Here is a 14,453-nt window from a genome sequence, read left to right on the forward strand (position 1 = left end):
ATATGTGTGCATGTGTGTGTGAGGGGGGTGGGGGGCGTGGCGCGCGCAAGCCAAGAAGTGAGGTGAAACAAGAGTCGCCAAGAAAACAAAATGTGGAGAGCAGAGGAGTGTGCGGAGCAGGAACACCAGGAGAGAAAGCAGAAAGAGAGTGTACTTGACAGGGCAGAGGAGAGGGGAGGACAAATCCATCGAATATCGACTGAGAAAGTAAGGTGCCTAGGTCATGCGGAGTGGGTTTGCATTCGATGGCGCCACGCCCCGGGCTGCATGCGGCAAGCGTGCGCTTCAAGAAGTTCCCGCAGAGACACACACCACCACCAGACCCACGTCAATGACAACCGCGGAGGAAGTCGAAGAAGTGCGCCATGATACACAAGAATGGCGAGAGTAATTTCATCAGCAGTTCACAAAAACCCTCGTGAGACACAGTAGTACGCCGCCTCACTGCAAGCACTTCTCCAACGCGTTTATCTTCTTCGTGTGTCCTTTTCCCGCCTTTTCGCGAGGTCGCCCCCCCCCGCGTTTCGGAGCCTCCCGAGATGTGAGAGGCACTCGTCGCTGCGTTTACGGCGCCGCGTGCGATCTCACTATATTACGCCAGCGCAAAGCGCGGTTGCTACCACTGGTACGCCGCCACCTCGCCACCATCACCGCTGCAGACTACGTACTCATCGTCCACGCAGACACTTACGTTCATCGCCGACCCAGTGCGGCCTGCGTGCACCGTGCGCGTCACCCCTCCCACAACGTCATTCGCGGAGACGGATACGACATTGCCCTTGCCGCTTGGCATTACTACAGCGTCAGAACGCGGCACCCACGCGCCACGCAACAGGACTTGGCGCTCATTCACGCCCAGCTCTGTCGCACCCAGCAGGCGATCCGACGATAACAATGCAAAGGGCTGCGTATCAGTTACCTGCACCGTCCCACTCATCGAGTACGTTACCACTCGATCTTGCAGAGGGTCCGCTATGATACTGGTGATCCCGGCAGAGCCACAGACAATGCGCTCCATCTCCCTCGACCCCGCCCGGGTGTCGAACCAGTGCAGCGTCCCGCACACGTCTCCGACAAATAGAGAGAAACCGGTAGTCGTGGCGCTTGTGAGGGGAACGGCGATGTGTACACCCGCCACGACCTTGTCGCTTCGCTTGTCCGCTGTGACAAGGTAGCCGTCATCGCCGCCAAACACAAACGAGTCGCGTCCTGTCGCCGCCACGCAGTTTACCACCGGCCACGCACATCGACCCTTGACGGCGTACCTAGAGATGGTACGCAGCCGTGCACCCTTCTCGACATCCCAGACGGTGGCGCACCCGTCCCCTTGAGCAACCAGCAGCGCTGTGGCGCCGCTCCACGCCACGTCTACTACTGCAGGTCCTCCCGTGTTCATGCAGCAGACGTGCTCTGGCACGGCCCCAGCAAAGCGCCACAACAACACTGCCCCGTCAACATCGCCGGTTGCGCACACGCGGCCATGCGCGGCGGCACACACGACGTCCTCGAGGTGGCCGTGCAGATTCCAGTACACAGCCTCTGCCCCGCCTGACGGAGCAGATGACGAAGTTACAGTGAGCGCCATTTGTGAGAAGAGCAAGATTGATGAAGAGCTTAGAGAAAACAAGAGAGGCCGAGGGAGAGAGAGACAGCGAGTAAACGGAAAGCAGCAGTACCACACTCCACCATCTGCTTCTCTTTTCCTTCGCCGCTCAGTCCTCCCGAGATAAGTGAGCCGTGCACCTTCAGCGTCGGGCCTGCTGCTAATGAAGTGTACTTGTGTTGCGCGAGCGGCGAGTGAGGTGCCCACAGTGAGGCACAATCGACGAGGATTGCCACGACAAACCGCAAAGAGAAGGGGCACCAAGAGAAAACTGCATGAGAGAATGAGAAGGGAGCAACGGCATGGAAAGACAACGCGCGGGGGAAAAGGGCGGAAAGGAGGGTAAAGGCAGCACATGGATGTGTCTGCCTTGCTGGTGGTGCACGTAAGCGTACTCTCCTCCACGCATAGTAAGCTAAAAATCCACTATCACCACTGAATGAAAGTGAGCAAGAACGCATTCACCGAGCGACACCGATATGCACACAGCTCTGCGCCGGAAAGCGCGCGCACACACACACACAGACAGACACACACACACAAAACAAAACAAAACAAAAGATAGCGAAGGGAATAGAATCGATACGGCAGCAGCGCTAAAAGAGCGTTGCTACATAAAGGAAGAAGAAGGGGTTACGAGGGGAAGGATGCGGTGAGGAGAACAGCAGCAGAAACGGTGGCATTGATACACCAAAGAAAGAAGCACACTGGCGAAAGCGGAACTTCATGAAGGAAAACCAAAATACGACCACGGTAGACAGAGAAGGCGGTCGAGGTGAAGGTTGAGGGACGGTGGAGGTAGGGTGATGACGATACGCCTCGTCGTGCTGCGGTCGCTTAGCAGCACGCCTTCTTCTTTCGAAGACCTGAACCCGAAGTTACTCGTGTCATCTGGGGTGGCGCACACCCAACATTCGAGTCCTTTTCCTCCCTAACCTCAGTCCCCACCCCACCGCAACTCCCGCCACCAACAGCCTCGCAACTCTACTATACGCTAGGGTATTCACACTACGCCGATACACTCCATAAGACACACTAAGACGCACATGTTGTGCCGCACAGAAAGAAGAAAAATAAGAAGCGCCTATGGAGAAAAACTTTGCTCTTCTCGTGCTCGTCCAAACGTTCCATCACCTCACCGGCCTGATCCACCCTTCTCTCTCGCCTCCCCCTTCTCTCGCTATTCCCCAGTACTGCCAACCCGTGCCCAAGGCTTGAAAATCGCAAGAAAAGCCCAAAGTGGAGTGAGCAGAGTCTATCCCGGTACGCGGACACCACAGCAGACACTCCCATATAACCAAAGGAAAGACAAGCAGACAAGCAACCAAGCCGCAGTCAATGAACACCTCTTAGCAAGGTCGACATGCAGAGCGAAACACGCTAAGAAACGGAGGCGCGAGATACACCCACACCCACACACACACAGACGCCTACCCGTGTAGGACGCACACATGACAATAGAGAACGGAAAACAAAATGTCGGGGGAGCGGGGTGCAGAAGGGTGAGAGAAATCACAAGGAGAACAGGGGGATAGGAGGAGAACGCCGCGCAGACGTGTGGCTGGGGTTCGTGGCGGGGGTGGTGAGGAACGGAAGAGGGATGCGGGGATGTAGGACGCCCCGGGCGGATCAACGCGATAAGAGCACGACAGGGAATAAAACGGAAAGAAAGGGGAGCAGCGACAAGAGACGATGCTCGTATGAAAAACGCGAAGAGAGCGAGCAGACAGCAAAAACACAGTGACAGCAACTTGGGCGCACTGCTTCTTGCGATTGCGCGCTCTGCTGTAGAATTCCCGACGTCCTGAAACGGCGGTCGCCACTGGGAGAACGAGGGGGCGTGAGACGACTAAGAAGATCTTCTTCATCCTGTTAGCGTCCATTGGAAAAGAGGCATGATTCCAGCACCATAGGCGAGCCCCCGCTGCGGAGCAGGTAGCAGAGGGCACGCTCGATTTTCAAAAAGTTGCGAAGGAACTCAGGCTGTGCGGCGTCTTACCAGCATGTGCGCTGGAGAGAAGCGAGCGGGTTCCGCCAAAAACACCAGTGCTTCGAGGCGGCACAGACGTGTGACCCCGGGTGGTGCGAGAGAAGCTTGTCTTGCGGGAAGCAGTGCCAGACAGCGCTGCCGGTCGGCCGAACACACGCATGTCGCTTCGAGGCTTGCGCTGCACAGCCGCCTTGCCCTTCTACGTACTCCTAGATGAGTGCATCTGACTGAGCAAAGCACCTACGCACCTGTCTGTCTACTCCCGCGACTGCACAAGCTGCTGCCGCATTCTCTCCATTTCAGTCGTCGAAAGCCTGTACCAGTGCATGCAGTAGTCCGTCAGCAGCACAACATTCACAATAAGCAGGAGAAGTTCGCCGAGCACGCTGGCATCCACGCCCTTCTCGAAAAATAACACGCCCATGGTACTGACGTGTTGCACATCTCGCCCCCACACTGCTTGGGCGTTGATACTCATGTTGGGCAGATCCGCGGTAGTACTCAGTTGGCGCACGATGGCCGAGGAGACAAGAAGACATTTCCCTTTTAGCCGCAGGAGCTTTGCTTCCATGAAAGAACCCGGACCGGCGGTGTCGCTTGGCCGCTCTTTTACCACTGAAAATCACGTTTCGGAGGGACACGCAGTGCGCTCGTTGCAGTTCTCCATCAGCGCAGCACCAACGTCCTCATGCAACCTTTTCAAGGCGGCCGCAGAAAGGGAGGCGCTGTTCCATGCACCCTTGAAGAACTTCGCCGCCTTTGCGCTGGTGACCACCTCGTCGCGGGGAGACGATGCCACCTACAGAGAAGCTGACAGGTAGGCGTGCTCGCGCAGCTCTTTCGCTAGCTCAGCGCCCATCAGCTGCACCGCTGCCGTGATCTTCACGTTCAGCGTCACAATTCTGGTTGGCTGGAGTGATGCCAACTCCAGCGCGCAGGTTTCGTACAGCGGATTATGGTAGGCAAAATACTTGCCCTCCTCCCTTCGTGCCTTCCGGCCCTTGACCGGTACCACGAAGTCAAATAGCTCTCAACTGACCATTGCAAGAGGAAGCTTCATTGCATCTCCAGTATTGCGTCTGGAGACTCACGGACGTCGTGCTTGACATCCTTGCGCACCCGGCCCAGTGAGACGCTCTCATTGCGGCTGATAGCGGAAGTGGCGCTGCCCACAGTGAACCAGGGCCCGTTGATGAGGTGGATGCTGGCACTCCCATCCCGCAAGATCAGGAGGTCCATTGCACGTTTAATGTTGGTCGTTTGGACCAGGAACGGCAGCCGAACGTCAGCTTGGGGGATCCGTGGTAGCTTGGATGTGACGCTCGTGGAGGTCGAGCGGTCACAGCAGTGCGCCACGATAGGGGAGAGCGACGGGTTCGTGAGCATCACCCACGATTCGCCGCACGTGTGCTGCCGTCGCACCTCAAGATAATTGCAGTGCAGGCACAAATCCTTGTTATCGCACTCCAGCGCCGTCACTGTGCCTTTTTCCACCGCTCGCCCATTCTCCTACTGGAGCTCCGTGTAGCAGAGCACCCAGTCCAGAATGCGCGACCCGCTTGGACGCGGTAGCCCGGTGCCTCCCTCTACAAAACGAGGGCCAAGATGCTTACCGAGAACCATGCGATCGTTCGGTTACAGCAGTGTCTCCTCATCGATGAGCTTTCGGTTCCCATACGTCATGCCGCGTTCCCCCTTCAGCCACACACCTGACTCCTCACGGTATACCCTACAGTGCGGAGAGTGGGCGCTACAGTACAGCGCGTCACCGTCACGAGCGGTGGCATCACGCAAAAGCCCAGCGGTGACGCATTTGCTGCCCCTCCCATGATAGAAGTGTAATTCCCGTGGATGTCGTACGCCAGCTTCTCGCCCACAGTCAGCCGCGGATCCAGGCTCATACTGTACAGTCCCCACTCCGGAGCGCTAAAGTGGTTCTTTTCATTGATCAAAGACCACGCGCGCACGTCTTGAAATCGGACGCCGCAGCTGACGTGCTCTTTATCGCCCACGCAGCAGCACGACAGTTTCTCCTTAGATGCGCGTGCCTCAGCAGCGAGGAGGCCGAGGTCAATAGAATTCCACGCCGTCTCCCTCTGAATGTTAAGTCCGACTGAAGGAACGTGACAGTCGAACACCGCAGCCACGCCGTCTGTTAGACAGGGAAACGTCTCAGTCGTGTATTCCACAGTGCGGCACACCACTACCGTAAAACGCTGCCCCTGAAAAGCAAACAAAAGAAGACTCGTATGGTACAACGCTCGCTGCGCACATGGACAAGCGGCCGTGAGCGCCGTTATCAGCCTCGACGACAGCGTTGACGTCGCTGCGGTGTTCGCATCAGTATTAGATGAGGTCATTAGCGTTTTCCTTCACAAAAGACACTGTGAACGGCATTGCACACATCCCGGTTCGGGTTGGTGGATTCAGCAGAGAAGGAGAGCATTGCTGTGTGTAGCATCTTCCCTACTCCGCGATCTCCGACAAAGGCGACGAGGAGGATGCTCTCAGCGCTCTCGCTAATCACATCTTTGATGAGGCCCCGCTCATCGTCGCCCAGGACCGCCGCAAAAAAAAAAGTCCATCTGAGACATTGCATTCTCATCACGGGACCTTTTTCGCCTCCGTCCAACCATGCTCTTCCATTCATGCTACCCCCATCTCGGCGTGTGTGTCTGTGTGCACTTCTATGTGCCCGCGCGCTGAGGCGGGATGGAGAGAAACAAAAAGGGAGGGGCAGACAGTCGTTGCAAGACAAACATCATACGGAAACCAACCGAATGACGTCCTGTGAACGGGTGACGAGACAGAACTCACGCACAAACAACGGGGAAGACGCAGAGATAGCAAGAGAGGCAACGCCACTGCACGAGTCAGCACATACTCAGGAGTAAGCACGACAGCTGCACTCAGCGGGGTCCTGTGTGCTGCAGTCGACAAGAAGAGCGAAAACAACGCATGAGACGATCAGAAAGAAGCGGGAAAGCAGCACCAAAGCAGCATGCATCGCGAAGAAGAAAGTGAGGACGGAGTGCATGCAAGAAACACAAATTTCCTTTGGCACTGCGCAGTGCCTGAGTGTTCCCCGGTTGCTGGGAGCCGATAGTGTGACAAAGCGCGGGGAGAGGCGGAGACGAATCCCCGCGTTCATGAGGAACCTCGCAAAGGTTCAGCCTACGCTCAGCACACCCTCACGCTATCCATTTCCCTGAGGGCTCTATTTTCAGCCTTCTTGATCCGGTCCTCACACTCTCATCCAGTCAACAAATGAGCGACAAGTCATCTTCGGGAGAAAATCGAGAGAGATGCAGAGAGAGAGAGAGAGAGACTCGATTCAGTTGAAAATCCTTTTCTTCATTTCGATCTCGCAAGCACCGACAGCCTGCATGTCCTCACAGCGGTGCTAAAATGAATTCACCCACGATAGGGGCGACGGCAAAGACAAGATGTAAAATGCGTGAAAAGAAGAACAAAAAGACATCGGCCGGAGCCTCTGAGTGAGTTTGTGCCTTCAGCTCGGACACCTTCGCCCTCTCCGTCCCATCTTTTCACCTAGCACTTTTCAGCTCATTGCCTACCCAGAACTTCTGGCCCGGCATCCTGCTACCACGACGGTCGCGACATGAGTCACGTTCACCGCACCACTCCGGCAACAATCAATAACGCAACAAAATACACCTGGAGGGGATAGATAAGACGGTGTGGTAGTTAGCACATGGACAGTCAGCGCGGACGACGGAGAATTTGCCGACGAAGGAAAAGGAGAGGAGACGTGCATGCTGCCGGCACGACAGTAGAATATAGCTGCGTCCATTTCGTCAGTGCAGAATCCGTACACGGACGGCATTCCTCCACTTAACCCCGCCGCTAAACGCGCGCAGCGCGTGCGCTTCACTATGATTGGGCGACAGAAAAGAGTGGCAACAAAAGAAGAGGTGAAGGGTATATTTTAGTCCTCCAGTGCCTCCAAAGCAGCTACATCAAACAGCTCATCCTCTATGTAGTCCACAAAGTTTTTTTGAAGGAAGCTCTTCAGCGCGTCACCACTGAGATCGCAGCCCTCTAAGAGGACTGCGTCCTCCCGTTCTCGAGAGCTCTCCATGTGAACCGACTCATCGCTGTGAGCAGATGAAGCATCCACACTCTCGGATGTGTGCGTATCTGGCAGGTACTTCTTTGTGTCCTGTCTTTTTGGCGTTCGCACCTTAGTCGTGGCCGGCAGCACCTCCGCGAGCGGAGGGGGAGAAGAACTCTCTCGGCTGCCGGGTGCCGGCGACGAGGCCTCGATGCGGCCGCGCTTCACTCCTCGGCTCATCCACGCAGTCGGCTGTGGTAGGAAAGGTGCGTAGATATGCGCCTTAGCGCGTGAAACTGTATGTGTGTGCCTACTTATCTGCGTGCTCTTCTCGTGGAGGTCTGTGCAGCGGCGGCAGTGCCAGCGCGTCCCTAAACTATTTGTACGCGCCCTCACACTCGGGAATCTTCGGATTGCAAGGGACGGAACGAGAGCGGTGCCACAGCGCATTGAAGTTTGTGGAAAAGTGCGCGGGATTCATCAGATGAGTCCCGCATATGCTGCATAGATGCGGCCTGTAAGAGGAGGCGCAGTGTGCATTTTTTTCTATTTACAAGTACGCATGACAGCGTCCGCAACACGCCGTGTCGCACAAAAGTGTGCGACACCAATGCAGCACGGAGACCGACCTTCGCACGTGCAGTGCCCCCAAAACACCTATGCGGCGTCTCTAAAGCGTGCGCACATTATGCCAAGAGTCCTCCCCAAGAGAGACCAAAGCCGTTCATAGTGCGTCATACCGGCCGATCTCCCGAGTCTAACAATTTCCTTTCTGCCTACAGTTCAATAGTTTTTTTTTGTCTTCTTCAGTATTGCGTTGCGTTCAAATGCAAAACCCAGAGGTCATGAAAAGGTAAACAACGCAACTTCACCTCCTTGACTCGCTCTCGTATTGTGATGGTTTTCTTTCGCTCTCCGCTCTTCCTCCTCGTCACACACGCAAGGCCACTGTACACAGACGAAGGGGACCCTCTACCATCCAAATCCACACACAAAAAGCTGGCAAACACAAAAAAGGAGAGAGAGGATGGCACCATGCACACCCTTGCCCTCCCTTCAGAGACAGGAAGAGTGCAGAGAGGAAAGGGGTAGGCAAACCTGATCCGTTAGAGTCCATCAATCGTGATGATAACCTGTGAAGACTGTCTTGTCCTTGGTGAAGGTGCGCTCGGCACGCGTGGTGTTGGCAGGATTGGTCGCAAAGCGGTACGGCTTCCAGCGCGCCGTTGTCGTTACCTGAGGGCCCATTAGCCCCACATTACAAAGCATGCGCTTCACAGGACGATGGTGGTAGTTACACAGCTGTAGTTTGTCATCCATAAGGTAGCGAGTGAGGATGTATACGCCATCTTTCTCGACACGATCAAACGGAGCAAAGCGAGTGTCCCACGGCTCTACTCGTTTTGTGGAACTGAAGTCCACATACGCTCGGAGACTGTCTGCCAAAACGCGGTGGCGGTCAAGGAGGTACTCATCGCGCCACTTCTGCGCTTTCTCATGAAATCCGGGGCCAACTTTCGGACGCTTCTTCGGCTTCGCCCAAAAGCGCTTCTGGCACGTCAAACTGCCACAAAAAGCGGCAGTGAGCCCGCGCAGATCCGCGCTGCTAACGAAACTGCGGTTCATGACTCCGTTGGTTGCGTCACGACACAATGCGACTCCTCGACGAGAAAAGGCAACAAGAGACAAACAAGGCACCAACGGAAGGGAAAGGAAGACAAGTCAGCGAGGCATACAACTGCTGCTGCTCTGCAACGACGGCAGCAACAACAGCCAAAATAGGTGGAGCGTCACAGTGTGGGGGAAAATGCGTGACTCGAGGCTTTAAGGCGTCTATACGTAAGTGTGTTGTTGCAAACAGAGCAGCAAGTCAGCGTTCGAAGACGCCAACTAGCCCGGCAGACTCGTGTGAAGAGTAGAAAACAATTGAGGTGGCAGAAAAAAAAAGGAAGGGGCAGCGGCGGCAGATGCCGAGAACGTGAAAACCCCATTGCGGGAAGTGGGAAAGAGAGGATGTGTAAACGCGCTACTGGCGCCACAAGCAGGCACACGCAGGCGAAGATAAAGAATCAGCAAAGGGGAAAAGCATACAACCCCTCTGGCGAGTTTATCCTCTCAGGTAGGTAACACAACACCCTCTATTGATGCAGTCAACGTACACTAGCGCCAGCGAAGCGGAGGATCCCGAAACACACACACAGAGATACCTGAGGCGGGAAGCGGTTGTTTTACTCGACAAAGCGCCGTTTGGCTCGTGACACTCAGCCACGTCAGCTGATTTCTCTTTCCTGGTCCTCCTCCGCTCACGTATACTTTTCGTTTTTGTTGTTTCTCCCTCGTTGTCGTGCTCTGGCCAGATTAGCAAGTTCAGCAGCGTCAACGTTCCTCGCGTGAGGTGTCCAGGAGTGAAGGCGCAGACACGCACCTTACGTCTTATAACGCAGTAGCTCCTCCAGTCGAGACACATTCGCCTTCATCGCCGCCAGCTCTTTGCGCAACTCCTCCGCTGACAGCGTGGAATCGAGATTCTGGAGAGGCGACGCGGTGACCCCCTTGCCTACCGGAGACTGGGGCTCTACAGCGAGTGGTTGGGCGGCAAATTGTGTATTCTCGTGCTCCCGCAGTCTCTCTTCTTCGCGCCGCTCTTCGAAGTACTGGATTGCCCCTTGCTTTTGAAGCTTCTCTTGTGCTTTCTTGAGGCGCAGTTCTTCAGCCTGTTTAGCACCCAGTTTTCGCCAGTACATCTCCCGCACCGCCTCCTTCACGAGCTCAGTAGCGGCCTCCTCCCTCGCTTCCTCATCCGTCAGTGCTAGAGCTACCTTCATGGGGTCCTGTGGGAGGGGAATGCGCGCAAAGAGATCGTCGACCTTGGCATCCAAGCTCTTTGAGAACGCTTCGTCCGCCTCCGGGCTCTCCATATGAGAGAGCTCTGCGCGGTGCACGTAGTTTTGCAGTGTTTCCCCTATTCCTTTCGTGCGCAACTCATTCTCGTCGCTTAGATCCTCCTGGAGTGTCTTCAGCAGACTGCCGGACACGGTGTCTGCGCCGAGAATGCTGCCAGTGCAGCAGCCAGAGAACCAGCGGCGGCATCCTCCACTAAGCGGTAGAATGGACAAGCGAACACCGTAGCCCATCCCTCACCAAGGCGCTTCTTTTTCTTTTCGTTTTTGTCTCTTGCTCACTGGTGCGACGATCAGTACAACATATGCATGCCCATATACAAGTACACAAGCGCACGCAAGTTAGCTACGTGCACAGCTAGTTCCTTACCGCCTTCGCCATGATCATTGCCATGGACATGCAGAGGAAAGGCGACACAAATGAAAAAGTAAAAACAAGGAGGAGAGTCGGAAGAGTGAGATGTGTCGTGAGCATGCGTGTGCTGATGCCACAAGTATGGAAGGCGCCTAAGGGCGCAGACGGCATTAGCGTAAAGAATCCACAGAGAACTCAGCTGTGCTGATTATAGCCGTCTAGCGAAATGACATGTACTGCAGCACCTTCTCACACTTTAGTGCGGCAACGCGCACAAACTGTGTTACTTACTCTATGCATTCCAGCTCGTTTTTTTCTGTAAACTCTTTACACTTCTTCGAGCACCAAATCATCGACTACTGCGATATAGTCGTGGGTATGGCAATGTGGGCAGGAGAGACGCGTAACGTAGCAGAAAAGAAAGCAGTCCATTTAGAGAAACAACAAGTGAAACAACACCGATGCAAGAAGCTGCGTTCCACGGATTCGTCGTGTAGCTCTTGAGCCTGTCCTCAAGAGTGCTCCGATCGGCAACACACCATAACAGCAAAGGCATACTGCGTAGCTCGGCGGTCTTCTATCTGCGCTACTCATCGCCCCCGCACAGCTGGTCAAGAAATGTCACGGCACACATGCTTCCCTGCACGATTCAGTACCCTGGCTCGGCTACCGATGCTGGCAGTGCACTCGTCGGAAGCATACGAGTCGAGAAGAGGTTCGCCTTTACCCGTATTGCGGATAAAACCGGCAAACGGGTGCAACACCTCCAACCACACGCCTTGGTGCGAGTGATCCCTTCGAGAAGAAAGGTATACTTGATCGCCGAATTTGAGGGTGCGTAGAGTTCGGGCACGCTCACTCGGTGCCGCATAGACCACCAGAAGTGACGACCGCAGTTGCACAAACAGGCACGGAGATACGTGTAGCGGCGCGGGTATCCAGAGATGCCGCAGCAACGTCGGTTGAAACAAATCACAACGCAGTAGTGCTTCGGCGTTAGGCCGGCGCTTCCAGTTTCTGCTCAGCATCGCCATCACGCAGTCCCCAAGCGCTCGGCTGTACCCACTCAGCGTGCTAGGGTGAGGAGGGGAAAGTCTCAGGACACACCTTGTGTGAGTGTCCACACTGGTGACTCTAAACGGCGAATTGTTCACCATCAAGCGATACACAACAAGCCCCATGCTCCAAATATCCGCTTTCGACGTGTACGCGTAGCCCGAAATAATCTCTGGCGCCAGGTAAAGCGGGGTGCCGACACGCGAAACGACGCGCGCACCACAGCGCGAAAGGCGCTTCACCGAGCCGAAATCGCCGAGCTTTGCCACAGGCCACCTACCGCCACCTGTCCTCGCCGATGACAGGAATATGTTTTCCGGTTTTATGTCACGGTGCACTCTGTTTCGCTTGTGTATGTGATCAAGCCCGAGAAGAAGTTGAGCAACAATACTAAGCACCTCCTCCTCCGGCAAGGGGTAGCCCTTTTTCAGGTAGTCACCAAGATCCCCGGCGTCGCAGTAGTCCATGAGAATACAGACCCGGCTCTCGTGGTCGATCCATGCGTCGTGGGACGTTACCACATTGAGACTGCACAGATTCATCATACCGAGATACTCTTCGAGAAAGCCGGATTGCTTCACCAGCGATTTTGAACGCTTCACAACAAAGCAGGTGTCGCTTGCATCCCGAACAACATACGCGTCTCCGAAAGCGCCGCACCCAAGGAAGCCGACAAAGCGCAGCCCACGACGGGCAAAGTCGGCTGCGATTTCCATCATCACCAGCACCACGCACGCTTCTCATGGCATGTGTGTCGGTGATATGAATGCTTGAAGGAGTCCCCCGTTGTCCTAAAGGGTGTCTCCGTACGTGCATGGTATCCAACCGACAGATAAGGCAGAGGGGGCGAAGATTGCAATTAGGGAAACGATCTGATTTGATCTGCGCAAGGAGAGCACGCACGGGACCGTTGCTGGGGTGCTCTCCGTTGCCACCTGCACCGAACAGCGCTGGAGCAACTTGATGCACTCCATGGCTCACAGGCCACACCACGACCCAGGAGACTATCACGCGAAAAAATATAGAGAAGATAAGGTGGCCTATGAGCATCCCATCAACATCGCCGTCGAGAGCTGGTATTTCACACTACCAATGCGACAGCGCAGACCACTGGCGCGCGATAACAACCCGACTGCCTCACACGCGCTGGTACTCTTTTCTTCCCTCATACTCTGTGTGGCGCCGAAGTTGGCTTGACTTTTTTCGATGCCGCAAGCAACAAGAAGCTGGAGCGCAGAAAAACAGAGAGCAGATTTTACCTCTTGGCGCTGCAACCACCTCCACCGCAATGGCTAGCGTAGCATCACACACACACACACACACACACACAGAGATACAGACACATATACACATCCACAGCACAGATTCACGCGTCTCGGCGGCACCAGGTTGCCAGCACAACATTTTCCCCTTCACAGTGGATTAACTCAGGTACACTCCGAGGTCGATCATTGGGGTAAAATGCTCATACGCATCTGATTCTCACATTTTCTAAAGCCGGCTTTGGAGTAATAGGCGACCATGTCGTCGGTGCAATTCAGGACCACCTTGTAGCAATCGCTCGCCCTCGCCACCTCCACAAGGCTGCTAAGCAACTCGCGACCAATACCTTGACCACGACAGTCAGGGTGGGTCACCACATCCTCCACGTGGCCCACGCACTTTCCACCACGCGTGAACTTCGGCTCCACAATGAGAGAGGCAGTTCCTAAAATCTTCTGCGTCGTGGAGGAGACTGCAACGCGTGTGCGCACCCCTGCAAGCACGCGGCGAGCGTGCAATTGCTCCAGCTCTTCTTGCGAAAGCGCAGGGGCGGACGTGAGGTGGCTAAGCAACTCTAGCACCTCTCCCAAATCACACGTCTCTAGATCCCGGATGATGATAGAGCTACTCATTGGCCGCACGGGTGAAGGTTGTAACAAGCTCGTATCGTGTCGAGGTGCGCAAAGAAGGGGATGTGTGTAAGTGTATGTGAGTTCGCTACCGTCTTCATCGAGAGGCAGAGGGAGACGAGAAAAAAGTCAAGCGGATATCAACGAGGGGCAGTGCTTGCACGAAAGGATAGTTCAAAGTACGCAGCTGTAGAGATTGTCAAGGACATAGACTGCAGAGCACGAGGACACCGTTTCTTTTTCCTCTCCAAAGAAAACAAAAGAGACCTCGACGTACCAACGCTGCCGCACCGCATTGAAGAATGTGCGGCCAGACTTGGCGAGCAAAAATCCCAAACGCAAGTGGTTGCAGTTCTTTGAATTGTACGCAATAAAGGAATTTCCCGAAACAACAACTAGGAGCACCTTAGCCTTCAAATAGGCTGAAAAACAGAAACTATAACCGCCTAGTGTCGAGATCGCCGCTAACACTTCTGCCATCACCACCACGCATCAGCCGTCACAATCCGCACTCCTGGAATACCGCAACTCGCCCGTAAAAAACAGCTGGGGCACTGGAATGAAGCCAACAGAAAGGAAAAG

General features: G+C 55.0%; 6 protein-coding genes and 1 pseudogene across 6 annotated transcripts, besides 1 other annotated feature; all 7 read right to left on the bottom strand.

Annotated features, from left to right (window-relative positions):
- Positions 1-616: 616 nt before the first annotated feature.
- On the bottom strand, positions 617-1,960 carry LMJF_28_2960 (putative U5 snRNP-specific 40 kDa protein; the record flags this gene model as incomplete). The annotated part of the gene is made up of 1 exon (XM_001684530.1): positions 617-1,960. The coding sequence occupies one exon, from the start codon at positions 1,958-1,960 to the stop codon at positions 617-619; it is 1,344 nt and encodes a 447-aa protein (XP_001684582.1).
- Positions 1,961-3,472: 1,512 nt separating this feature from the next.
- LMJF_28_2965 lies at positions 3,473-6,354 on the bottom strand (annotated as a pseudogene).
- Positions 3,473-6,354: a sequence feature.
- Positions 6,355-7,542: 1,188 nt separating this feature from the next.
- LMJF_28_2970 (conserved hypothetical protein) lies at positions 7,543-8,118 on the bottom strand (the record flags this gene model as incomplete). Its single annotated transcript, XM_001684531.1, has 1 exon — positions 7,543-8,118. One exon carries the CDS (start codon positions 8,116-8,118, stop codon positions 7,543-7,545), a length of 576 nt encoding a protein of 191 aa, XP_001684583.1.
- Positions 8,119-8,784: 666 nt separating this feature from the next.
- Positions 8,785-9,294, bottom strand: LMJF_28_2980 (conserved hypothetical protein; the record flags this gene model as incomplete). Its single annotated transcript, XM_001684532.1, has 1 exon — positions 8,785-9,294. The coding sequence occupies one exon, from the start codon at positions 9,292-9,294 to the stop codon at positions 8,785-8,787; it is 510 nt and encodes a 169-aa protein (XP_001684584.1).
- Positions 9,295-10,094: 800 nt separating this feature from the next.
- On the bottom strand, positions 10,095-10,802 carry LMJF_28_2990 (conserved hypothetical protein; the record flags this gene model as incomplete). The annotated part of the gene is made up of 1 exon (XM_001684533.1): positions 10,095-10,802. The coding sequence occupies one exon, from the start codon at positions 10,800-10,802 to the stop codon at positions 10,095-10,097; it is 708 nt and encodes a 235-aa protein (XP_001684585.1).
- A 732-nt stretch (positions 10,803-11,534) lies between these two features.
- Positions 11,535-12,698, bottom strand: LMJF_28_3000 (putative protein kinase; the record flags this gene model as incomplete). Its single annotated transcript, XM_001684534.1, has 1 exon — positions 11,535-12,698. The coding sequence occupies one exon, from the start codon at positions 12,696-12,698 to the stop codon at positions 11,535-11,537; it is 1,164 nt and encodes a 387-aa protein (XP_001684586.1).
- A 729-nt stretch (positions 12,699-13,427) lies between these two features.
- On the bottom strand, positions 13,428-13,874 carry LMJF_28_3005 (putative glucose 6-phosphate N-acetyltransferase; the record flags this gene model as incomplete). Its single annotated transcript, XM_001684535.1, has 1 exon — positions 13,428-13,874. The coding sequence occupies one exon, from the start codon at positions 13,872-13,874 to the stop codon at positions 13,428-13,430; it is 447 nt and encodes a 148-aa protein (XP_001684587.1).
- Positions 13,875-14,453: the final 579 nt, after the last annotated feature.

The sequence above is a fragment of the Leishmania major genome, chromosome 28 (genome assembly GCF_000002725.2).
Source record: "Leishmania major strain Friedlin complete genome, chromosome 28".
Lineage (NCBI taxonomy): Eukaryota > Euglenozoa > Kinetoplastea > Trypanosomatida > Trypanosomatidae > Leishmania > Leishmania major.